This window comes from Rhinolophus ferrumequinum, chromosome 21 (genome assembly GCF_004115265.2).
Source record: "Rhinolophus ferrumequinum isolate MPI-CBG mRhiFer1 chromosome 21, mRhiFer1_v1.p, whole genome shotgun sequence".
NCBI lineage: Eukaryota > Metazoa > Chordata > Mammalia > Chiroptera > Rhinolophidae > Rhinolophus > Rhinolophus ferrumequinum.
In genome coordinates this window covers 19,104,705-19,131,990 of record NC_046304.1, presented here as the reverse complement: position 1 = coordinate 19,131,990, position 27,286 = coordinate 19,104,705, and the positions used below count along the sequence as shown (strand labels likewise).

General features: G+C 37.2%; 1 protein-coding gene across 1 annotated transcript in view; it reads left to right on the top strand.

Annotated features, from left to right (window-relative positions):
* The window catches only part of NLK (nemo like kinase), a 144,963-nt gene that overhangs the window by 89,187 nt on the left and 28,490 nt on the right, over positions 1-27,286 (top strand). The window contains exon 3 of the mRNA XM_033091110.1: positions 312-367. Coding sequence (XP_032947001.1) covers positions 312-367 — 56 coding nt within the window. The remainder of the gene's footprint in view (positions 1-311; positions 368-27,286) is intronic.

Sequence of the window (27,286 nt, the reverse complement as noted above, 5' to 3'; positions counted from 1 at the left end):
TAAAAAAAAAAAAAAAAAAAAGGACATTTCTTTTCAACGTTCTCCAATGCAGGGGTTCTGGTAGCATGTGGTATAACCCAATTGCCTCTCTCATTTGGTGTAGGTAGAATTATCTTGTAGATAGTAAGTTTACAAACCCATCTTAATGTTTAGGACTATGTTTCTTGACTGATAAATTTAGTTAATCTCAGTGGGCAATTGTAATTAAACCTTAAATCATTACAGTGTTAATAGTAGTTATGTACATTTATGTCATAGGTCGTTTCCTTTTTAGTTCTCTAAATTTGACTTTATTTTTTTCCTTTTCTCAGGTACTCTCTGCCCTTGACATACTCCAACCTCCACACATTGACTATTTTGAAGAAATGTATCCTAACCAGGGAATGTGAAAGAAGGGGGCAATTTTTTATTAATTTGTTCTTCTAGCACCTTTTGGGGTTCATGCCTTGAAGTATATTAAATCTCATCCTTGCAGAAGTGGTTGAGTACCTGCAATCAGGTAATTTTGAAATCTCAAGTATCTGTCAGAGCTTAGTATTATCAATATATCCTGAGTGGTGATAACACAAAACAAGACCTCTGAGCAAATGTTTTGTTTAATCTCCACGCAGCCTTATGAGACAGGTTTTTACCATCCCCATTTGGCACATGAAACCAATGAGGCGGCTATGTTGTAATAGAACTTCATAAAGTGCTCTTGTCACTATACAACAGCAGTCAAGAGGATAATTCTGCCCGTTTTTCTACCACTTGGGGTAAGATGAAAATGAAAGAGATAATGGAAGTGAAATGTCCCAGGTTCCTTGGAATCGTGGTGGTGATGGTGATGGTAATAGCTATTACTTACATAAGTTTTTATCAGATACGAGGCACAGCTCTAAGTTCTTTACACATAGAAATTTATGTAATCCCTGTAACAGCCATCTGGGGAAAGTATTGTGCTTATTCCCACTTAACAGAAGGGGAAATTGAGGCATAAAAGAGAAAAAAAAAACTTGACCAAGATCACAGAGCTGGTAAGTGTCGGGATTGAGGTTCAATGCTAGGCAGTCAGATTCTATAGTCTTGATTTCAACCCCTATGTATGATTTTCTCAGGGTGGAGGCTTTAACATTTTCCTGTTACTACAGTTAATGTGTAAAAATAGTATGTTAGGTAAACTAATGCGTGGTAATAGCTCCTGGAACTGTGCGTGAAAAATATTAGGACATAAGTTAGCCCAGCTGACATTCTTGACAAAGCATCAGTGTTTGCCATTCTACAGTTAACTTGGTGAAGCTTTAAGTGACAGGGAATCCTAAACACTGAATTCAGTGAGCTCATGATAGTGCAGTGTATTCATTCAAGGCTTTTTATTAACACTAGGCCTGTGACTCAGAATGGAAACCAATATAATAGCAAGATACTTTTTCGGATTCAGCAGTGAGATCTACGAAAATCTTATTCTTACACAGGTGGTAGGTAATTCCATATTAGAAAATTATCTTTGATAATTTCTGTAATAACTGGGACAATTGAGAGCTTCCCAAAGGGAAAGAGAACAGCTAAACTGACTAGGGATTTGGGAAACGTGTAAGGCGATTGAGTTGTCACTGATCGGCACTGATAAACCGATCAGTTTTGATATTTTGATCTGATAAACCAAAAGCTCTTGAATGTTATAACCCTTGGCAATATTTTAACCCACTGGTCCTTGGTGGAATTAATCCCTTTGTAAAGAGTTAACTCAGTGGACTTAGGGTGCTCCAACCCCACACATTTCAAAGAAAGGACTGGCTCTTGACTGACTCCTGGCTGATAAGAGCGTCTTTGTATATCGGAGATCTTGGGCCAGGCCAGATGGTTCTGACACACCCATTTTTTAAAAGTGCAAAATTAACCTAAGAATAGAAAAATTGAGCAAGTTCTTTTCTCCTCAACTGTTGGTCAGTAGTAGCAACTGAGGCGAAAGCAGTAATGATTCCTTTTATCTGGTGGTAAGAGAATCCACCTACTAGAAGGCATTCTTAGGATTGTGTAAAACTATTTCTGCCTCTTTGGAAATAAAGTTGCTGACCAAACCTTGAAATTAGAAGAAATCCTCTTTATTGAATAAGAATTTTACTGTTTTACAGGCTGTGTCTTGGGTCCCCAAGGTCACCCTCAAGTTCAGTGACTCACTGAAAGGGCTCACAGGACCCAGGGAAGGTGTTCCACCACGGTTGCAGTGTGTTACAGCAAAAGGATATAGTTAAAATCAGCAAAGGAAAAAAGTGCGTGAGGCAGAGACCAGGAGAAACCAGGCGCAAAGTTCGGTTGTCCGCTTCCAGTGGAATTGCACAAATAGTGCTTAATTCTGCCAGCAACAATGTATGACAGCACAGGCAAGTGTTGTCAACCAGGGAAGCTCACCTGAGCCTTGGAGTCCAGGGTTTTTATTGAAGGTCAGTCAGGTAGGCATAGCGCGCCTGAGGGACTGACCTTAGCTGCGCAGTGTCCAGCCCTCCAACTTTCACCCCATCCAGAGGTTAAACTAATGCAGGTGGACCAAGGCCCCAAGCGAACAAAAACAGGTGTGCACCTTAAATCCCATTGTTAACATAAACTGTCTGGTGTGGCCAACGCCCTGGGCATACTGAGATACTCTTATGAGGCAGAATATTGTGAGGACACAAAGGTTATTTCCCAGGAACTGGTCAGGGGCCAGTCCTAAAGACTTTTGGAATGTGTGGGCTTTGCTGAGTTAACCCTTTATCGCACATAAGCCTTCTGTGGGGACAGAATGTTTTCCTATGAGATGATTGGTGAATATGGGTATATTTAATAAATGCCAAATATTTAGATTCTCTTCCACTGAACACTTAGCTAATTCATTATATCCATTTTCTGTCTTACAATTCAAGCATGAATTTCTTATATCAGGTAGTCGTTTTGTGTACTTCTGTTTGTCATTCCTTTAAAAACCCAAATGTGCTTCTATAAGCTAGGAGTTCTCAATCACTTATTGACCATAATTTAATTGAGTCTGGGAGATCCTTGATTCGTTATTATTTCAAATACTTAACAGAGCAGAGGAAAAGCTAGCATAGTTATGATTAAAAACAATGAGTGGTATAGGTGGTAGAGTAGCTATTGGTAACTGATTTCAGCGCATTTCATTAGTTAGCAGAATGCTTCTATGAAATGCCTCTTCCCAAAATTGTTATGAATGTTTAAATAAAAGACTTTGCCATAAAGTATTTGTGGAACGCTCTGGTATACCATTTATTTAAATGTTTTACTTCTTTATTTTTTTACCTTCAGGTTAAAAAATTGACATTTGTTGCTTTCACAGAAATTAGCTGGCTACAGAAGGAAAAATCTTTCAAACCTAAACCTCAGTCTTCTTGTTTTCTGTGCATAATTTTTAGCTATATGTAGAATGATGAACAAAAAAAAGTATTTTTCAGTGGTGCCATTTGGAAAACACCCAATCGTTTTAACATACAAAGGAATTAAACCTATAGCTGCCACAGGATTCTAAAGACATTTTAGGAAGGAATGATTTAGCTTGGAGTACAGGATACTAAAAATTTGTGTTTTTAAATGGAAATGTAAGAAATGCCTCAACTATATATATATGCCTTACTTTTGCTGATTCTTTTCATGTCCTAAATAGGAAGTTTTCTGTGCTTTTTAATATACAGATAAATTTGTTGTAGAGAAAGCAAAAAAACTTTTTTCCCCTTTATTTTCATCTGAAAAATAAGACAACTTAATAGGTAAGGTCCAAAAATATTGAAGATTTAATAGGATCTCGAGTTACTATTTGATTTCAACTTACTATGTTATCTACCTGTGTCAGTAGCTCCCTCTGTAGTGTCTCAGAAATATGGCATCGACATTATATGTGGTTTTAGATGGTGGCTTTTTAAATTGGAGGATTGCTTTGTCTTTACAGATTTTAGAATGGGTAACATTTTGTGATGTAAATATATAATCATGGAATTGTGCTTTGAAGCAACTGTTTTTGAGGTCTGTTTGAGGCTCTCATTTTAGGTAAATTCTAAGTATACTGCTATTCATCTAATGGATGTTCTAATACTTAGTTAATAAAGGAGTCAGTTCACAGAGTCAAAATTTTATATTTGTCATATTGTTTCAGTTCCAAAGGGAACGAAATAATCTTAAGTAACCTTCCATTATACGTACCACGTCATTACACTTTTTTCTAAGATTAGAATTTAGGAATGTTGTATTGCATGTATAACGTTTAGTAGGCAAACATTTTAAACCAAATGTTTTTAAAACTAATTAATAGTTAATATTTTAGAAAATCTGAGGTCTGGGGACATTTTGATGTAATCAAGTGTACAGTAAATATCAGCATATAGTATCATGTAGTTAATTATAAGTCTTTCCCTGAAATTGTAATGAAATGGTTATATTAGTGCCCACCAAAAATTTAGCTTGGGTTTTGAAAGACCATGCATCTTTAGATAGCTCCTTAAGCAACTTTTTAAAAGATAGTGTCTAGATTATAACTTTACAAATCTTCCTGCAGGGCACAACAGATTTAGCAGGAGTCAGGTATGGAAGACCAATAAATTCTACCATAACCTCTATGTCATCTAGCTGTTGTGTTATCCTATTTTTTAAATCTAGTATACCAACCTAGAAAATACATTCTTTAATAATTAAGGAAGATTATGTATTTTTCTGAGTTGAACTTGCAGCTTGTTAAAGGATCGTAATTTTAAACTTTGAGTTTCTATTTGGAAATCTGTATGAAAATAGTTTGGCCCTTAATTACTTTAGCCTGCTGAAATTTAGTCCTAGAGAAACCAGTTCTAACTGTTTGATTGGAAAACGTTTTTTATCAAACTTCAGTCAGGAGTCGGGACTCTGTACATAAACAAACTCCTCCCCAGAAAGGCCTGGATACCTGCTGAATTAGAAATAAAAATGTAGCTTGCTTTGGGAAAAGCTTATTTTTAACTTGAAGCATCATCTTATTATTTTATGGAGAGGGATATAGGTGGTGCAGTTCTTCTATGCTAGAAGTAATTCCAACCTAAAACCAGTGGAAATGAGAAGTCTAATGGGCTGACCATGTGTCCCAGTTTTCCAAAACTCCTAGATTTTACCTGGTGTCCTGGTATAATTATAAGGTCTTCCTTTCACTTGCAGAAGTGTTTCTCTTTGGGTAACAGGTTTGGCTTGTGCAGGCAATGTTTAAACAGGAATCTTGTCATAAAGGCAGCAAAGAAGCTTATGTGTCCACTTTTGGCCAGTTAGAGTCCTTGGTAGACAGTCATGTAGTTTTTGGCTCTCCGGATGTAGTAGTTTAATGATAGTATTATACATTATATTTTATAGCAACATTTGGTTAATTTAAAGAATATACAATACGTGATTCCCTGGTGTAATTAAACAGTTCCAAAACCCTCAGGGAATCGTATGAGTCAGTGAAGAGCTGAAAAATGAAATGTGTATATGCATATATAAGCGTACTCTGCAACAAGCGTACCATCAAGGACCAGAAAGCCGCATCCTAGGCGCTTTGAAGATTGCCATATTGTTAGAATTTTCTCTTCATTTATTCCATAAACATAAGTATCAACTATGTTCCTAGAACCAGGAATTTTTTTAAAATTTTGCTCACTGTTTTATTCCCAGCACTTAGAACAGTGTCTAACACATATAGTAGGTGCTAAATAAATATTTGTAAAATGAATACATAAAATAGTCTCTGCCCTCCAGGTTTGTAATCTAGTCGGATACAATCATATAAATAATAGTTATAATCTAGGTTGGAAAGTATAGCAATAGAAAAGAATCGACTTATCCTGAGAGTACTGGGGGTCTGATTTTCATTCTTTCACATTTTAGTTTCCAATCTGGATTACTTAAAAAGCATTTGATGATTTAAAACAAAAGCTTTCACTTAACCACTGTCAACCAATTTTGGCTCCTTACTTCTGAAGCCTAGGACAAAAAGTCGAAACAAAGGAAAAGTTGCAGAATAATCCTAACTTTAACCATCACTTATTCAATATCTAGTCAGCCTTGTTTATTCATTCAGCCAAATATTTAACACTACTATGTATATAATATTGTATTAATCTCTGGAGGATACAAAGATGAATTGTTTAATATTTTTTTTCCATTTAATTTGTCAGGTACTGTTCTAAATACTTATCTCCATTTTACAGATGAAGAAACTACCTCACAGAGGTAAACAACTTGTCCAAGGTCACTTAGAAATGACAGAGCTGGAATTTGAACCCATGTGGACTGGTCTAGTGGGTCAAGAGGGCTTTTACCCCACTGCTGCCTCTCATGCTTTCCCTCAAGAAAAATGGAGTATGTGGAATGAGATAAGATGCAAAGAAATAACTATCATATGGTAGAATGTTCCAAAAGGAATATAGGCAGGTGTTGTGGGACTTTAAAAGGAGAGATTGCTTCAGGCAGCAAAAACAATAAGACTTCAAAGATGAAAAGGCATTTCAGATGAGTATTGAAGGATGACAAAGACTTGGACGGGTAGCATGGAGGAGGATGAATATTCCAGATGGAGGGAGTAAGGTACCAGGAGCATCTTTTAGGGAATGGCAGATTATCCAGTTGGCTAGAGTTTAGCATGAATAATGAGAAATTAGGCTAGCTGGGGCCAAGTCATGGAGGGCCTTGAATGTTGAAATTTGTCTTTATTCAGTAGAAGTTTGAAAGCCCAATGAAAGATTTTTTGTGTGTGTGGTGAGGACTATGACAGTCAGAAATATTCTTTATAAACTTAAAGAGTTTCTGTTTGAGATGATGAGAAAGTTCTAGAATTGGATATTGGTGATAGTTGCACAACATGGTGAATGTACTGAATGCCACTGAATTGGTACATGTAAAAATGGTTAACATAGTAAATTTTATGTTATATTCTACCACAATTTAAAAAAAAATTTTTTTTTTTTAAATACCTGACTCAGGCTGAGAGGCAGTGGCTGTTGTGAAAGGAGAACAGGATTCTTGGCAATTAACTGGGACTTCTTCAGCCATGTACTCAACGGCCTGGGTTTTGATGTTGATGACTAGTTGGGTATTTAGAGGCCGGACAAAGAAATGAAGAAATCTGGGGGTGCTACCTAGAACATTACAGAATAGCTGGCCACATTGGAAGAGAAGTAATTGAAATCAGAAGAGGAATTGGGATGCTCTGAGAAAGAGGAGAGGTGAGAATCAAAGACAGAATCTTAGGATGAAAGCAAAGAGCAGGTTCAGCAGGACTAGTAGTGTAGTTCGAATTTGGAGATTGTGTTCCAAGAAAGGAATCTGTAGTTAGCACACGTTGTGATCACTTCAAGATAGAAAGTAGAGCCATGCTTTGAGGTGGACAAAGTAGAATAATAATGAAAGTCCTTAGAGTTCAGCTGGTTAAGAAACCGAGGGGCAGAGAGTCTCTACCCAGGCTGCAATTAAAATCACCTAGAGAGCTTTTTTTAAAATGAGGATGCCCGGACCCTACATCCCAGAAATTCCGATTTAATTAGAATTAAATCGGAATTTAATTGCCCGCTACCCCCCCAACACCACCACCCCCACCCCAGTGATCTGAACGTGCCCTCAAGGTTGGGATCCACTAGGCTAAAACACTGGAGTGATTAATTATCAGCACGAAAATTATCAGTTACCACCCGAGGGACTTTGAATATGCGAATGTGAAGCAGTTATTTGTGTCATTTAAGCTAAGATTAGGCTTGTGTTGTAAAGGCTGCTAGAAAAGACAAGGGTAAGAGACTATGGAATTAGTTTCGGGTATGTATTTTTTTAAAGGAGAGAGTTCTTTAAGCAATAGTGGGACCAACCATAGTCTGGAAAAGGGTAGGAGAGAAAGAAGCAGCTAACTCCTCCCTTTAAGTGGAGACCATGTTCCCCGTCGCCAGGTTGATGCTCTTCATGTAAATCCATCATAAATGCTTTTTGACAACCATATTAACTGTGATCTACAGATCTTTAAAAACCTCAAGACCTACCCTGTTTCCCCGAAAATAAGACCTAGCCGGACAATCACCTCTAGTGCGTCTCTTGGAGCAAAAATTAATATAAGACCCGGTATTGTATTGTATTGTATTATATTATGCCCAGTCTTATATTAAAATAAGTCCTGGTATTATATTATATTATATTATATCATACTGGCCTTAATAAGACTGGGTCTTATATTAATTTTTGTTCCAAAAGACACATTAGAGCTGATTGTCCGGCTAGGTCTTATTTTTGGTGAAACACAGGACTTCATCTTCTGTTTAAGCCATAAGAAAGTCAAAATATGTCATATTTAGTCAGAAAGTTCCAATTTTATTTTATTCTGACACATCAACAGTGAAAAGGGCAGGATTCAAAATGAGGTGTCAGAAACTTAAGGCTATATGTGTCTTTGGCTCAGAGCCTTGTGTTCATCACCCAAAATCTCTGCCTCATTCATTCTTTAAACAATGAGTGTTTTTAACTTATCGTAGAGTCAGAGTCGTGCATTTTAACTGAAGCGTATTGCAGCATGTTTTTTTTAACATGATTGAGAGAGAGAGAGAGAGAGAATTCGTTTACACTAACTTCCATTCATTTAGATTATTTTCCAGAGTGAGCTTGAGATAGGAGTCAAGAACGTGCTATTCCATCCGGTAATTTCAGCTCCCATACGCTTCCCATAGTGTTGAGAGAGGTACTTTAATATAGCGTGATACCTTAACACAAGCCAGTTGTTTCATATGGGGTTTGATCGAAGAAAACAGCACTCTGTTCCATACCACAGAACACAGTACTGCTGAATTTAATGAGAAGGATACACTGGTCTCCAACATAGCATCTTCCCAAATGATGTTTATGTGATTCTCAATGTTCATTTTATGCCCTAACTTTGGAACTTTACCCTCAGGCAAGATGTTCCAGCAGGTAGAGGAGAGTATAATGGCCATTGCTGTTATCCTTAGGAGTCCATGGTTCAGTGGAGACGATTGACAATTTTCAAATCATTATAATACTGGGTAATCAGGGTTAAAATAGAGATATTAACCAAATTTTCTTAAGTGGAAAAAAACTGCTCTGCCCTCATTCTCCCCAACCCCAAAAAGGTTTGGAAAACGTGTCTGGAACTTATAATTTTCATAGAATAAGACATTTCACTAGTCCTTTCTATATCAATCCATATAAGATCATTTGCTTATTAGAAGGATATAAATATATTTTCAATATTTCCACTCATGTTTTTAATTTTCCGCAAAATTGTAGGCAGTATCTGATTTCTATTGGTGGGTCTATGTAACCCTTTTTGTATAGCTGTTCCAATTAAGTAGCAGCGCAACAGGTGGCACATCTCCGTGTATAACAGAGATGCATTCCATATGTGTTAGAAAGTGGGCACTGTGAACAAATGGATAAGACACTATGTCAGATCTTATCTTTCTTCCAACTTTATTGAGATATAGTTGACATACAATAGATGTAATATCTTGACAGAAGAGGCAGGTCCCTTTAAAATGGACCACCATCGGGGTGACCAGTTAGCTCAGTTGGTTAGAACACGGTGCTAATAACACCAAAGTCGCCAGTTTGATCTCCGCATGGGTCAGTGTGAGCTGCGCCTTCCTTAAAAATAAATAAATAAAATGAAATGGACCACCATTTTATTTTGTCTCTTCTTAATTGCCATAGAAAGTACTCAGAAACAGTCTTCTCTTATATACTTCTCCTAGACTCTTCTTCTGGATTTTATTCTCTGTACATTTTTAATCCTCTCGGTCCTTCATAGCTGTTCATTTTAATAACTTGGACTTTTAAAATCTTCACCCAAAAATGAATTTCACTGGTGATGGGTAGCTCTGGGTAGGTAAGGGAGCATCTATAACTTGGCTTATTGAGAGGCTTGTCGTCCCTTCAGAATGCTGTTTGTGGTGGCTTATACCACTGATAGCAATCTACTCTCGGTTTTAATGACATCATTCTTGCAGCTTTACAATAGATCAGTCTGGAGTAAATTGCTCTCAAATTCTGTTGGGCAGAAGGACATTTGAAACCAGGTTGTCTGGATACAGAAGTAAGTTTTCCACCCTTAAGGAAGGGTGGGTGGATTTAATTTGAGGGCTCATTGTCTCTTGGAGGAAATGTTAAGATTTGTTATGTTGGCAGAAAGAAGCCTGATGCATTTTATATGACCAACGTGTGCATCCTTCATCCTCTGAATGGATTAAGAGGTGACTGAAGAACTTGCCCCTTCTCTTCATGAGTTAAACTTAAGTAAAATGTTTCTAGACTAGGTAGAGGCTCTTCGTTCAAATGTCTCATTTTGATATTCAGAAAAAAATAGGGACTATTCCAGTCATTCATTTGGCTTCTGTTCCTTAGGTTTGTGTACATAGGCGTTTGCTCTGGAGGGTTGTGGTGGTGGGAGATCAAGTAGTCACCAGGCTTTTCCATCTACGTTTGACAGACACACAGGTTGCCTTTGCCTCCTCTAGAGCACTTTGGGGAGAAGAGAGCTGAGGTTTGAAATAACATCATTTTCTCTAGAATGTTCTTTTCTGTTTTATTTCATATGTGTTTATAGCCTTAGTGCCAAGGACTCAGCCAACAGAACCTTCTGGGCTATGCCAGACTATGTAGAATGACAGCTTTCCAGTTTTTTTTCTGGTTGTAGAATTGATTTTTTGTAGTCAGTTTTAAATTGCAAATTAAAGGTAGTTTTAATTTTTAAAATTTTAACATTCCATACAAGAGATTATTTACTTTAAAAAGAAAAGGAATTTGCCTTTGCCTGGGAAAGAGATTGTTGTAGTCAAACATTTTAACAACGTGACCTTTTAGTCCATTGATTTCTATCAAGAAGCATAGGCATGCTTCAGAAAAGGTCAGCGATTCTAACTGACGCGCACACGGATTTTTTTTTCTAGTTGCAAAGGCACCCATGCTTTTTGTTGGAAAGAAGATGATGAGATTTAGGGCTGCTCATTTGTTAAAAGGGAAAGCATTGCTGTGATGCATTGCTGTATTTCATGTGGAAAGCATTGTTTGAAATCAACAATATCCATAAGCCAGATTTTCATTATGCATGCTATTTGATTCTCTTTTATTTCAGGGGCAGTTACATATCTAAAATCTTGGTTGAAATTTCCCTACTCTGTGGACCAGATTTCGGAAGGAAAAAAAATGTGAGGAAAGATATACTATCAAGTCTTATATTTATGGTTGTGAGATTTTTTTCTTTCAAACAGGAAAGGTAGAGTTTCAGAATTAGTGCTGTATGTGAGTTTAAGCATGTTTTAACTGCCATTCTTGAACTTTTCATATACATGTAAGAGAACCCATAGCTTGAGGAGCCAGACTTGAGAATCTGCATACTTCAATTTATTAAACCCCAAAAAATTTACTCTGTCCTTTTGGGAAACTATCTGACTCAATATTTGTTACAACGTGTATCACACTCATATGAAGACTCTTTAAAAAAAAAAAGTGATTGTAGAATTGTTGACCCATATGGTGCCTACTTGATAAATATTTAGTACTGCAAGATTTCTTTTTCATAATCTGGCTTAGTGTTGGTTTCTGTCCAATATGAAATGGAAGAAAGAATGAATCAGTTTTCATTAGCTGAAGTCAGTAAGGACTGTTGAGGGATTAAATTGTGTTTTCAAAGCTTTCTGTCCATATTCATTCTGTAGGGAAATAATTTGATACAACAGATTCTCCATTTTCTTCTCCCAATCCAGCTAAACCAGTTAAATACCTTTATTTTGCTATCTGAAAGCTTTTAACACATTATTAATAGTTTTCCATACATCAGTCACTCATTGAACACAGAACATTAAATGTGTTCTCAGACTTCAGTTTACATCAGCAAGCAGGCCAGCCTGCTATAGTTCTGAACTCTAGATGTCAACAGTGTTGAACCTGATATCATGTTTCCCCGAAAATAAGACCTAGCTGGACCATCAGTGCTAATGCATCTTTTGAAGCAAAAATTAACATATTTATATTATACCCAGTCTTAAATTAAAATATGACCGGGTATGATATGATATGATATGATATGATATGATATGATATGATATGATATAATAATATAATATAATATATAATACCAGGTTTTATTTTAATTTTTGCTCCAAAAGACACTTTAGAGCTGATGGTCCGGCTAGGTCTTATTTTCGGGGAAACACAGTAATAGTAATCACGTCCCCGAGTAGTAGTAGTCGCTTTACAGCTGCATAAAGATTACCTAGGCTTTGGTGTATTAGCACATCCTGAGGTGGTTTTAAAGTTCCACCTCACAGTTGGAGTATTTTTTCCCTCTGCTTTGAAGAGAGTCACTGCATAGCTGGAGCAACTTATTCACACCACCTCTTTGAAACACCTGTGTTCCAGATGAAGCCAAAAAATCTAAAGCTTGAATCTAGTTTTTTTTTCACCTCTCTCAAAAATAAATACATCTCTAAAATGTTCCCAGCTGGTGAGAGTGAGATGCTGTCAGGCCTCCCAACGATTAGGAGGGTAATATTGAACAACCACCCCCTCCTTTGAGCTGCTGAAAGCCCTCGTCACTCCATTATTCTGCTGAACTGTTTAACCTCCTGGTTAACCTTCTGGTTGTTAGCCTCTTGACATATTTAATTCAGGTGTGAGAGTTCAGGAACGCTCACAGGACTATTTATTTGATCATTTTGTTATATCCCACTGTTCTGACTTTATTTTTTAAGGTTCGTAGACACCAGACGGCACGTATTACATGGAAACCCAGAGGTTTCAGAAGTCACTAAATATATTAGACCTGCCTTAATTGGAGGTTATGAGGAAGCAGTGGGGCTTTTAGCCACTTCATAGACCACCTGAATCTCCTGCTACCAACTCAGTTTATTTGAGAGCGGTACTTCAGGGAACTTAATAGACCGACAGCACACTAGTGCAAATCTGTATTTTAGCCAAAGTACAGTTTATTCACGTACTACTTACATCAGTTTGCCCTGCATACTATATGAATAGCGTTATTAAATATTAGAAGCACTGAATTGTACAATTGGTGATGGGTTTAATAATTACATATTTAATGGAAAACTCTTTCCTCTTATTGATGCATCACTTAGAAGTGACAAGAGAGCCAAATGGTAGAAAATAGGATTAGGTCAAAGTGGCAGTTTTCCAAAGAAAATATGTTATGCATGAGCCAAACAAAGTTTTTGTGTATGTGTTTTTGTTGTTTGGGAAATGTAGAATACTGATCAGCTGTGGGATACCAATCTGAAAGCTCGTTTTTGCCACTCTGGGCTCATGACTTCAGGTTACTAGAAGCCCGTTACCAAAATCAGGGATGCCCTGTGTGGAAGTTTTCAGAGACTTCACAGAGATTAGTGCTGTTAATGGCTCCCTTGAGTTTGCATTCTGTCCAAAACCAACCTAAGTCTCTCTCAAAAATCATACGCCCTGTCGAAAACTTTTCATGGTCTGAGAAAAGGTTTCTGTCCTCATATGAAGGAGTGTGACTATCATGGACATACTGCTGTTTGGTGCCCAAAAAACCTGCATGAGACCGCTTAATAAGAAGGGAATAAAATTTTCCTCCTCAGCAATGATGTCCTTTTAAGATTGCCTGGTCTTTCCTTTTAAGGTCAGTAACTTCAAAGAACTTATGAAATTGCTTGCCTGTTCTGTGTTTTTTTTTTTACTTACATTCTTTTGACTTTTTCCTGGGGGGAGGGAGAAATGTTGGGAAGGAATAAGAATACAGTCCTTTTGGCAAAGGCATGGTCTTAGATATCGAGCAGTCCTGAGTTCAAATGCTGCTCACTCCTCCACACACACTAGCTTTGTGACCTTGGAAAAGTTATTTGATATTCTTCCCTGAGCCTCAGTTTACTCAGTGATAATTAGAAATAATATTTTTCCTCGAAGGACTATTGTAAGGAATAAATGAATTAATGTAGGTGGGAAATTTGGCACAGTGCCTGGCATATTGATACTTAATAAACTCAGTACTCTTCCTCCCTCCCATAACGATGATGATGATGATGATAGCAGCTACTGTGTTTCCCCAAAAATAAGACCGGGTCTGATATTAAGTTTTGCTCCAAAAGATGCATGAGGGTTTATGTTCAGGGGATGTCATCCTGAAAAAATCATGCTAGGGCTTATTTTCCAGTTAGGTCTTATGTGGGGACAGAGCCAGGAGTGCAGTTTCCAGGCTCTCAGCCTCACGTGGAAAGGTGCTGGCTCAGGTAGTAAATGGCCATCAACTGTGATTGGATGGCCATCAGCTGTGGCTAGTTGGCCGTCAGCTGTACCCAGTGAGCCATTGGCCACTAATATAACTGCTGTGGCTATGCGAGCAGAAAAATTGGGGCTAGCAAGAAGATGGTGGCTGAGCTAGCAAGTGGAGGAGTGTGGTTTGCAGATTGCAGAGAAGTGGATTGCTAGCAAGTGAGATTGTTTGGCAGAGACAAATGGATGGCGGGTTGTGGATAGTATGGCTCCTGCTTCCTGTTTCTCCAACCCAGCAGCCAGCGAGAATATAGTAGTGTGACTCCCCTGCCTATGGCTCCGTGGCTGTTCCTTTTTGGCCTAGCCATATCCTGCGTTCTTATGTGGGGAGCGGGACCAGAGACCCCGCAGGCCGCCCCGCATGACACATGGCGCAGCGAGCAGGGTCTCCTGTACGACATCTTATTTTAGGGGAAACATGGTACCACATAATCCCTGTTCACCATGTGCCTGGCATTTTTATGTGATTCACACGTAACATCTAAACCCTGGCATTAACTTGGCTAATGTTATCAAGCTAGTAAATGGCAGAGTCGAGATTCTAAGCTGGTCTTTGATTCCAAAGCCTACACTACACTGCCTCCCACTGCCTAAATCTGTTTAACTCTTCACTTTAAAAATTGCCTTCCTGGCCTTCTTTCTAGTGAAGTAGAATTATTTCATTCATCTTTTTTCTGAGGTTTAGTTCATCTTTTGAAAGAGCACAGGTTAAGAACAAAGGCTGGGATCTAGCGTCAACTCTGCTGCATACTCTGTGACCTTCGGCTGGTTCCTTTACCTCTCTCTAAATCTCTTTGCTTGTTTACAATGGGAATCATAATAGGACTTACTTCTTAGAATAATTAGAGGAGTAGATGAGGCTAAATACATTTAAAGCTGGATGCCTACCATAAAGAAAAGTCAGTAAATACCAGCTATTTTTCTTTTCGGTCAAGCTTCTTTGGCCATTTGCATTAAACTCTTTTTGCTTTTGTTTTCTGTATTTAATTTTTACGTAACAATCTCCGACTTTTTCTATCCTTTTGAATGTTGCCTTGCTTTGCTTTCATCTATATTTTTTCTCTGTGTTGTCACTGAGTTAGTTAGCATGCTCTCTACTCTGTCTTGGTGCCCAGTCAGTATTTATCGATGCTAATGACGATGGTCAAACAAAGATGCTGTTGGCACCAGCCCTGCAGCCTCTGAGACTCCTTGAGTAATCATGACTTCCTACAAACAAAAGGACTCAATCATCTTACACATAATTAAAGGTCAGAATTTGGTGTCAGCATTTGTTTCTGTGGTGATTGTGTAGCTTTTTCTGCAGAATTACCTCTGACAGGCTTTCTGGCATGAGGCTGATTATCATGCATCCTTAAATTACTTCCTGAAATAGACACAGCATCTCGGAGGTGGGTTAAACAAATATTGATCATAGTACAGATTTGTTTTAATTGGAACAGGAGGCCAGGGGAGGCTTGCCATTGAGTGGTAGTTCATTCCCAGGCTCTAGATGAGTTACCTAGTCTTCTTGCCCATAATCCTTTTTGCATCAAAGAAAATTGTACAAAACTTTAAAATTCTAAACAGCCCTCTCTCTTCTCTGCCTTTCTGGTATATCTAATATATTCCCACCTCGTTTCTTTGATCCTCAGAAGATTCCTTATTTTTGTTTATTCATGTTTCAAACTCTGTCCTACCTGAACACATTTTCTTCCTCTGGCAGGTCTCCTGCATGTTACGTTTGGGACTGTGCACTGACAATTCTCGTGTTCATTATTGTACAGAATGAATCCTGATGTGCCTTATTCTGAAGAGTGTCATGTCATTAAAGTTGAATTTATACCCCGTTAATGGTGACATGCTACCATAATGGCAATATCCAGATTTTCAAAATAGAAGGAAAGAAATGAAAAAATATTTTAATAAAAGAAAAACTTTGTGCAAAGAAAAAAGATTATAATCAAAAGCAAAATGAATACCCTATCTGTGGCAGATCTCATTTCATAAAAAAAGTAGAGATTATTGTTTATTACCGTATGTAATTATTTCCCAAACTTATATTTTCAACTTAGACATTCCACCAAAGGCCTGTCCTATGTTACCAGCAATCTCTAGTTCAGACTTTCTTTCTTTTTTTTTTTTTTTAAATTTCAAGGGCCACTAGTCCTACCGTCCATCCTACCACACACAAAGCAGGGGGTCCCTATTATACAGACATGTTGTAATTTTTTAAGTTCTCATCTATTAAAAAAATAATAGGGAATATGAAAATAATAGGGAATAAAAATAGGGAATATCAAGTAAGCGTATATGATTCATAGATACAGGAAAGTGTTTATTTGTCAATTTTAGCTTTATAATTTGACTAAAGAAGGGTGAAAGGAATACAACTTGAAGGAAGTGAATGCTCAGCAGGTGGAAGGCAACAGAGAGAACGAGGTAGAAAAACTTGCCCGTATGGTTTTTTTTAACCTTTGTATTATTTTTCAGTTGTTGACAAGAGGAATATCATTACTTGGCATTCAACCTGACATTTCTTCACCTCCAGTCTAGATCTGTTACGTGGGAATAGTCCCAGGTTGTTACGAGGATTAAATGAGGGGACCTATGTTAAAAGTGGTACCAAGTAGCCTCAAAAATACTTTTCAGTAAACTGAGATAATTCCTCTGCAAACTGTGGGATTATTTCTTATTTGAGGTTGTGGCCTGGTAGTGACAGAATGAAGACTACAATTCAGGTTATAGAAGAAATGAAGAAGAGTACTTACGTGGATTTGGGCAGTTACTTTGGATTCAGTTCCTTCCAAGAGGAAAGACTAAAACTCAAAAAGAAAACAGTTAGTTCTTTAGAATAACCTACCACTTGTGAGAATTCATATAAAGTACTTAGAAAGTGCCTGGCCCATAGTGAGAACTCAGTAAATGTTCATTGCTTTTATTTTTGTTATTTCTCAGGTGTTTTTTGTTTTGTTTTGTTTTGTTAATTTTTAAGGTGAACCATTTTAGAAAACCAAATGCAAGTATATATGTTTTTACAGATACAGGTAAATTACCAATTAGAATGTGCCTGTAATTTAGAAATTCAGTAGGAGCTGAAGAAATCTTGATGGTTTCTTACATGTTTAAAGGTTTAAATCTCTATAATTACTAGAATTTAGCAATTCTAATAACTTAGAGATTTGTCTTGTTAGAAGAATATCTAGTGGTTGTGCTTTTTGTTGCTTTTATTTTTGTTGGCTATCTGAGGGCAAAGCTGGCGTATTCAGTTCCAAAGCAGCGTCTAAGGGGCTTTATGAGATTAACGACCATAACATTGTTGTAATCTTTGAGTGACTATATTGTAATTGCTTGTTTAATTGTTCATCTCCCTTGTTAGGCTATAAACTCAGTGAGGGCAGGGACACTCTTATAAACCACTGCATTTCCAGTACCTAGAACAGCAGAATATTGAAAAATGGGAAATGGCTTCCCATTTGAAAACACATGGCAAGGGAGAGATTCTAAAAGCTGCATCATGTAATGAAGTATTAAATTTCTAAATTTTCCTTGAAACCTGATTTTTGTAACATGAAAGTAATGTCAGTCACATGAATTTCATGGAAAGGGTCAGTGTGGGGACAGAGCCAGGAGTGCAGTTTCCAGGCTCTCGGCCTCACGTGGAAAGGTGCTGGCTCAGGTAGTAAATGGCCATCAACTGTGATTGGATGGCCATCAGCTGTGGCTAGTTGTCCATCAGCTGTAACCAGTGAGCCATTGGCCACTAATATAACTGCCGTCGCTACGCTAGCAGAAAATGGGGGCTGGCAAGAAGATGGTGGCTGAGCTGGCAAGCGCGGATTGCAGTTAGGATGGTGGGTTTCGGACAGTGTGGATCCAGCCTCCAGTGAGAGTATAGTGCCGCCAGCGAGAATATACTAGTATGACTCCCCTATCAATGGCTCTGTGGGTGTTCCTTTTTGGCCTCACCACATCCTGCGTTCTTATGTGGGGAGCAGGAGCAGAGACCCTGCAGGCTGCCCTGCATGACAGTAAGACCTCAGAATCTTTACAAACCTAGGTTTGCACCCAAGCTCTGTGTCAGCAGCTTAACCTCTCCCAGCCTAGTGGAGTTACACATTAGATACTATGAGGATTAAGTAAGGTGACATGGAAAGTGGCACGTAGTAGCTTCAATAAAAAGTGAGCTTCCTTTCTCTTTTTCTTCTCTTCATAGCACATCATTAGAAGTAATTCAGCTTTTCTTTATTTTAAAGTAATCTGCATACTGTGATATTTGGTTAAGAAACGGGAATAGTAGGCAAGCTTCTATGAGAAGCAGTTGGGTGAGGTATAGAGAGCACTGGACTAGGAGTCAGGAAACCTGGGGTAGTTCTGTCTTTTTACGTACTGGGAATGTGATCTTGAGTAAAAGAACTTCTCTGCCCTGAGTTTGTGTTTCTATTAAGTGATATTCCCCTGTGATTAATAATATTTGAGAAAGCAGCGAAAGGACTGGTTTCTACCCTGTCACAAAGAAGCTTCTAACACGTCAATATTACCCCTCCCCCCAAAAATTAACTCTTTAAAACAACACAAACAGTTGTTTCTCTCAGGCCCCAGAGGAATCGGCGCTGCCGTGCTCCACCCCCCCCATACATTTATAATTGTTAATTTGCATCATTCTTTTTTCTGAAGCAAATCAGTACTTTTTGAAATCCATATTTCATGGAGCTACTTAACTAATTGCTGCAATCAGCAGCAATTTATTTTATAGCAAGGCTGTTCAAATCACTCTTGAGGTTGGCATACCATGCACAGTGCCTTTTTTACGATCATGATTTTAATGACAAGTTTTAATAGGGCAAAATGGTTGATCTGGTAATATTCTCCTGAAAACCCTAACTTTGGTCCTATATTTTACCTTTACCCAATGGTAACTTAAAAGGCCATAGCAGAGTCGTTGACCCCGTGGGTACATCAGCTGTGGAGGGGCTGTCCTATTTAGAAAAACTGGGAGATGGAAAGAGCACCCTGTTTTTCCTCTTGTTTGGAGACCCTCATTAAATTACTCAGAAACAATAATCAGATAGCTGCTGTTCAAGTTAATGGCATCTCTGAGTCCCTGTCAAGAGAGCTTTATTTAATGCACAACAGACCTGGAGTGATGCAGGTGCCTTTTCAGCCCCTCATTTAATTTAAGCTGCTTTAGTTGGCATGGCAACTAGTTGAGACATCTGGGAGAAATTATGCTGGGGATTGAGAATTCAGAGGATTTGTACTAGAGTGAAGCAGAAACCTTCTCATAAAGTGGTGTGTGTTGCTTCTGAATTTCTGCACCTATATTGTTAAATCTTCGAATTCAGGAATTGTATTTTCCAGAAAAGTAAATTTGTAAAAAGGTCGGCCTGGTTGTTAGCTTGTTTTCTGTGAAGAAAAAAATGTTTTACTTGTGGAGTGAAAAATGAAGAATTTACTTGCTAAACTAAAGCTTGACAAAACGTAATGCCTGTGGATTGGCCGTTCTAATTACTTTGTAAAAATCATACATTTAAAATTGTTCAGTCTTTTATGTTTAAAAGATACTGGAGGAAGAGAAATCATCTCGGTACAAAGGTAAACAAAATGGTAAAGGTGGACAGGGGCTCTTTGTGGTATTGCCCTGGACTTTCTGGTTCCATTAAGAGTTTACTAACCAACCCCCATTCTTTTTTAACCCAGTCTGTCATCTCAAGAAACAGAGATATGAAAGTAGCACTCTTAAACTCTTCTTTCTTAAGTATTAAAACGCAAAGTTGAATGAAAGGTTTGTCAAGTTCACAGATCCTGAGGACAGTGATGTGATCTAGTCATTTGTGTTTAGCAGAGGGACTATCTGGTGGTTTCTATTTTGAGAAATAAGTTATCCTGTGAGAGAAATTAAGCACATATGTATGTAGTCTTAGTATAGAAGAATTGACGTACCATTTGAAATCATGCTCTATATTCATTTGGAACACATTGCTTTTCAATTTTTTGATATCTGGTAATACTTTGCTCTATTTTAGGTTGAACTATATGAAATTATTATTTTTGTGGGTCAGCAATGGTCCAGAATTGTCGATTCAAATCCAGCTGGTTTAGGGTCAACACCACCCTGATCTGGAAATCATATGTTTCATAATGCTAAATGTAAGAACTTTCTTTCCTGAAATGAGTAATTGTTTATAAAATACCTGGTTAGAACAGGTCCCATGCCAGCCAGTGTTTTCCTTTTTCCCTTTCTTTGAAAATGTAGTCACTATTAGAAGAAAGCATATGATATTATTTCATACTTATTCTTTGTTTTGGGGGCTTTTGTCTCAGTTTGTTCCTGAAATCAAAGCAAAGTTTTTCAAGTATCAACACTATGAATTCAACTTGATAATTTAAAGATTAAGTTATCTTAATCTTGTAAGGATATTAAGGGTTAATATGTAAAGCACTCTTACAAGTAAGAGTTGTCACCCCAATAGAAAATTGAGCAAAGGACAAGAACAATTCTCTCTCTCTCTCTCTCTCTCTCTCTCTCTCTCTCTCTCTTTCTCTCTCATACTCTCACATATATGTAGCCAATAAACATATAAACAGTTTTCAACATGAAAACACAGTTGATAGAACACAAATCTTCCAGTCCTTCCTGCAGTGCCCCTAAAATGTCAGTAAAGGGTTAAAAACTAAAAGAGGCAGAAACCTATGCTGGCAGTAGTGAGAACCCAGAAACAGGTTGGTTCTTGCTACAGAACATCAGAACAGCTCAGGAGTTAGAGACATGAAATATCTCAAAAAGTAGGAATGCAGGTAGGCCTAAACATAGGATTGGTTGCAAGCCTGTGTAAGAAATAATATGTTCAGAGCTTCTGTCCTGCAGAAGACTAAAGCTTTATTCTCTGGACACAGCATGAACTGAGTTACGGTGTCTTTGGTGCCTTCTTCCACTCTTACAGAACCATGACAACCTGGCCTGTGCCTTCTAAAACGGAAGTTTGGAGGGCTGTCCTCTGGAGAAATGGATTAATCCAAGAGAGAGGATCTATATATAATTGAGGATCTCTCATGAAACAGAACTATAAAGCTCTAAGTCCTCCCACAGAGCTACATTACTGTCAAACAATAATAACCTAAGCGTCCAGTGGTAGGGGATTGCTTAAGTCTTGAAATATTATGTAAAATTACATAAGCACTTAAAATGATAAGAATTATATACCATGGAAAGATGTTCACAAGATGTTTTAAGTGAATGTGTGTGTGTGTGTGTGTGTGTGTGTGTGTGTACACATACTGAGAGTATACATATATACATACATACATACTGGGGGTGCCAAAAAAAATGTATACACATTTTAGGAGATGTTAACCTTTGGTCAACATTGTTAAAGCAAGTAGTTCACCATAATCAGAAGTGTCTGGATGCTGATGGTAACCACTTTGAGCACCTCTTGTAATTACAAAAGTCAAACATGACTTGTATTCATCTTTTCTTATTGATATATATTAATACAGTTTTTTCCTTTCTTAAAATGTGTATACATTTTTTTGGCACCCACTGTGTGTGTGTGTGTGTATATGTGTATGTATATATATATATATGTATATATATATATATATGCCAAAAAATGTATACAAGTGGACACTGGTCAACATTGCTCAAGCAGTAGTTCACTGTAATCAGAAGTGTCTGGACGCTGATGGTAACCACTTTGAGCACCTCTTGTAATTGCAGAAGTCAAATGTGACTTGTATTCATCTTTTGTTACTGGTATATATTGAGCATTACAATTTTAATACAATTAAATACAATGTTTTAATACAATGTTAATACAATGTTTTCCCCAAAATAAGTTTTTTCCTTTCTTAAAATGTGTGTATGTGTGTGTGTATACACATACACACAGTGCCAAAAAAGCACCGTGTGTTTTTAAATCATAATACAGTGAATGACGCTAGCCATCCGTTTGATGAACACCATCTTTTGAGCGAACGTCATACTACACATTGCTACCGTAATTCAGTTCAATTTTGAAAAGTAATACATAGATATCTCTTAAATGTGTACCTTTTTTGGCACCCCCAGTGTGTGTGAATGTGTGTGTGTGTATGTGTGTGATATGATCTACTTTGACACCATAATTCCACTTCAAGGAATATGTTGTTAGGAAAATAATTAGATTCACATGAAGCCATAAACACACACACACACACAATGTTTTCCCCAAAATAAGACCTAACCAGAAAATAAGCCCTACCATGATTTTTCAGGATGCCATCCCCTGAACATAAGTCCTAATGCGTCTTTTGGAGCAAACCTTAATATAAGACCCGGACTTACTTTCAGGGAAACACAGTATATAATGTTTATCTCAGGGTTATTCAAAATAGTGTTTTTAAATTAAAATAACTTGGATTTTCAACAATGACAGATTGGTTAAATGAATTATAATATCCATACATTAGAACACTATACAGTCATAAAAATTTTGCTTTATTAGAATATTTAATAATGGTATACTGCTTATATGTTAAGAGAACAGGCAGCAAAGTCATGTGTATATTATAATTCCAATTTTAAGTATACATATATATGCACACAACATTTTCATGCAGACGTTATACATATATAGGTTAATTCAAAGAAGTAGGATTCTGGGTTGTGTTTATATTCTTTGACTTCTTTGCATTTCTCTAGTATTCTACCATGAAGGATATTTTGGAAACTATTTTGGAAATTTGCAAAACTACACAAGAGTAGAGACAACAGTATAATAACTACCATATACCTGATACCCAGCTTCAACAATTATTAATCATTTTGCCAATCTCATTTTCTCTATCCTTTTTTATTGAGAAGGGAGGGAAAGGAGGGCTAGAGTATTTTAAAGTAGATTCCAAAGATCACATTATTTTACCTATAAATACTTAAATATACATTTCTAACTGATAAGGACCTTAAAAACATTCATTTCTGCCTTCCCTTCCCCTCAGACACCTTTTTTTCCCATTGATTTGTTAGATTTTTCCAAGAATGATCAACATTATGTGTTTGGCGGATTGCTTCTTCATGGTGACTTTTGGGTTTTTATTTCTCATATTTCTAGTAAACTGGTCATTAGAACTAGAGGATTGATTATATTAAGGTTCTTTTAGACATGAGTACTTTCTAAGCAGTGGTGTGCATATCATAGGGACATAATATCTTGTCCCACATTAAGTGCTATTAAGATTAAGTGGTGGGTTGAGATGATGTCAGTCTCATCCCTTTCAAGTGGTTTTAGCAGCCATAATTGGTGCCTACGTGCATGATAATAGAGGTTGCAAAACAGAGATTTTTTTTCCCTAACCTATCATAGCTTCTGCATTTATTAGCTGAAATTCTATAAAGAATACAGTGAACATTAAGTATATTTTATTACAGTTTTTAAAAATATAAAATCTGAAATTGTGTGGGGCCATTGAAACAATTTTAAACGTAGTCAAATCTAAATTTCACTATGTAACCTTAGGCAGGTTACTTGCCTTCTGTTAGCCTAAATTTCCTCATTTATAATTGAAGATTGAACTTCTACCTTGTAGGATTGTCATGAAAATTAGATGAGGTGATATATTTTAAATACTTGGTAGAGTGGCTAGTACCGAGTAGGTGCTCAATAATAGTTCATTCACTCAACAGATATTTACAGGGACTTACTATATGCAGGCATTGTTTCTGAGAATTTGAGATAAACTTGTGAATGAAACAGACAAAAACCTTTGCCCTCATGGAGCAGGTTGGGGAGACAAACAATAGACATAATAAGTAAATTATATAGCATAAGTATTAAAAGAAAAAGTAGAGCTGTGCAAGGGGGTAGCAATTGGATAAGGTGTGCAGGACGCAGTATTAGAGTGGTCATGGTAGGCCTCGTTTGAAAAACAAGATTCAAGCAAAAACACAGAGGAGGTGAAAGAGTTAACCAAGTAGATGTCTGGGGAAGCACAATCCAGGCTCAGGAAACAGCTAGAGCAAAGACCTAAGGGCAGAGGGTATCTAGCTTGTTCAAAGAATAAGCACGGAAGGAAGTGATAGGAGCGGAGGTCAGAGAAGAAGGCCCAATCAGTTACAGCCCTGTACAGACATTTTTTAGGACTTTGACTTTGACTCTAAATGAAATGGGAATGTTGACTTTTACTCTAAATGAAGTGGGAAGCTTTTGCAGAAGAAGGATGTAATCTGACTTCCATTCGAAAAGATTGTTCTGTGGAATGCATACAAAAAATAAGATGAATTGATGAATGGAAAGAGCCATGGATAAATGTGTGCTAAAACAAATAACGGCAAAATATTAAGTGTAGAATCTAGGTGGTAGTGATGGTGGTGGAGGTGGTGGTGGTGGTGGTGGTGGTGGTGGTGTGTGTGTGTGTGTGTGTGTGTGTGTTTGATCACTTTAATTCTTTCAAGTTTTCTGTGTGTTTGGAAATTTTTAAGAAAAAACTGTTAAGAAGAAAAACTAAATCTAACCTGGATGACGTGTATCATTTTATAGAATGATTCTAACATTCTGTACTGTCCTATAAGAAGAAATTCTACATGCCAAATCTCATTTCCTCACTAACCTTCATTATGAAGTAGAATGTATTTCTTTGGAGAGAATTTGATTAATAAAACTTGGATAAACAAATCATCCCTAAGAGCGTAAGAACCTTAAAAATTATATTTTCTAAATAATAAAGTACTGTCAATATATAGACAAAATAAAAACATAACAGTAAAATATTTATTCTGACTGCTGTATTTTAGAAATGTAGGGGTCTTGGGTCAGTGTGGTAACAGCTGACATGCTGAGACGTCAAATTCTATGGCTAAATTTTGAAAGAACCAATAGGATTTTCTGTTAATTCAGTCATGTGCCACATAACGTGTTTCAGTCAACAGTGGACCACATATAAGACAAGTCGTCCTGTAAGATTATAGTGGAGCTGAAAAACTATTGTCTAGTGACATCATAACCATCATAATGTGTAGCACAACACATTATTCACGTGTTTGTGGTGATTCTGGTGTAAACCAACCTGCACTGCCAGTCGTGGTAAAGCATAGTACAACACAATTACGTACAGCACATAATTCTTGATAATGATGATAAACAACTGTGATACTGGTTTTTGTATTTACTATATTTTTAGAGTGTACTTTCGACTTGTTAAAAAAAAATTGCTCTTAGACAGTATGCTGTGTTATGCCAGTAGCAGCCTCATGTATCTCATGTTTACCGCGGTTTTTGTTTGCATCATTTTCTCTTGTGCTTGATTTAATCTTGTGTTGTTTTATTCATCATGGCCCCTAAGTGTACAAAATGCATTGCTAGTTGCCAGTGAGAAGCCATGTCAAGTGATTGTCCTGGAAACGAAATTAAAAGTGATTAAGGATTGTAAAGATGGAAAATCAGTGATGATTATTGCTCACCAGTGAGGCATGTCCCATTCCACCATAGCTGCAATCTTGAAGAATGAGAACAAAGTGACAGAAGCTGTTAAAGGATCTGCTTCATTGAAGGCAACCAGACTAACAAAAATTCGAGAAGGTCCCATATCAGATGTGGAGAAACTTCTAATGAGCTGGATTGAAAACCAGACACAGGAGCATATCCCTCTAACCGCCATGACGATCACGGCCAGAGCAAAAAGTTTGTTTCCGATGTTGAAAGAAAAGGCCGGACCTGACTACAATGTTGAATTTACTGCTAGCTCTGGGAGCTTTAAATGATTAGAGTCGTTGTTCACTACATAATGTGCAAGTCATTGGTAAGTCTGCAAGTGCTGATGTGAAGGCCGCTGAAGAATTTTTGGAAACTCTAGATAAGCTGATCGTGGAGGAAAATTACTTGCCCACACAAATACAGTAGTAAAGAACAGTGTTCATGGCACATTACCTGCTTATAAGCAAATCTGTGATGAAAAAAAGCAACTAAGCAAACCACCATAGACATATTTCTGAAAAGCGTGAAACCCCCTCAAGAAGAGCCTCAGACAGGTCCTTTATCCTAAGAGATGACAGCTCCATTTGTGTCATTGCTCCTGGAGACCTTTTAGTGGGATAAAATGTGGAGGTGGAAGGCAGAAATATTGATGACCCTCACCCTGACCCTATATGGGCATATTAGCCTATGCACGTAGACTAATGTGTGTATCTGTGTCTTAGTTTTTAACAAAAAAGTTTTGTAAAAATTAAAAATCTTAAAAACGAAAAAACCTTATCAAGTATATAAAGAAAAACAATTTTTGTCCAGCTGTACAATGTATTTGTATCTTAAGCTAAATGTTATTACAAAAGGGTTGAAAAGTTTTTTCAAAACTTCAGTTTATAAAGTAAAAGAACAGTAAGCTAAGGTTAATTTGTTATTGAAGAAAAAAATATCTTTTTATAAATTTAATGTAATCTTCATATATAGTGATGTCCTAGGCCTTCACACTCACTCACTGCTCACTCACTGACTCACCCAGAGCAACTTCCAGTCCTGCCAGCTCCATTCGTGGTAAGTGCCCTATACAAGTGTACCATTCTTTATCTTATGTACCATATTTTTACTGTATGTTTTCTATGTTTAGGTATACAAATACTTACCATAGTGTTAGTTTCCTACAGTATTTAATACAGTAACATGCTGTACAGGTTTGTAGCCTAGGAGTAATAGGATATATATACACACTATCAGCCTAGGTCTAGCAGGCTGTACCATCTAGGTTTGTGTAAGTGCACTCTGATATTTGCACAATGAAATCGCCTCATGATGCATTTCTCAGAGAGTATCTCCATTGTTGAGCAGTGCACGACTGTACTTAAATCATAGAATTCACCCAAACTTAGTGAGTAGTTCTTGACTGTGGGCAGGGTAAGACCTGAATCTGTCCTATTCTAGATATAGCAAAAGTCATTACCTCTGCAAGAGTTCATCTGCCATGTGTTGGTTGATTGAGCAAAACCCTGAGAATATAACACAGTACAAAGCATAGGAAGCGTAAAGTTTAGTAAGGGCAAAATATATAAAAAGTTAAGTAATAAAAGAATTATTAGGAT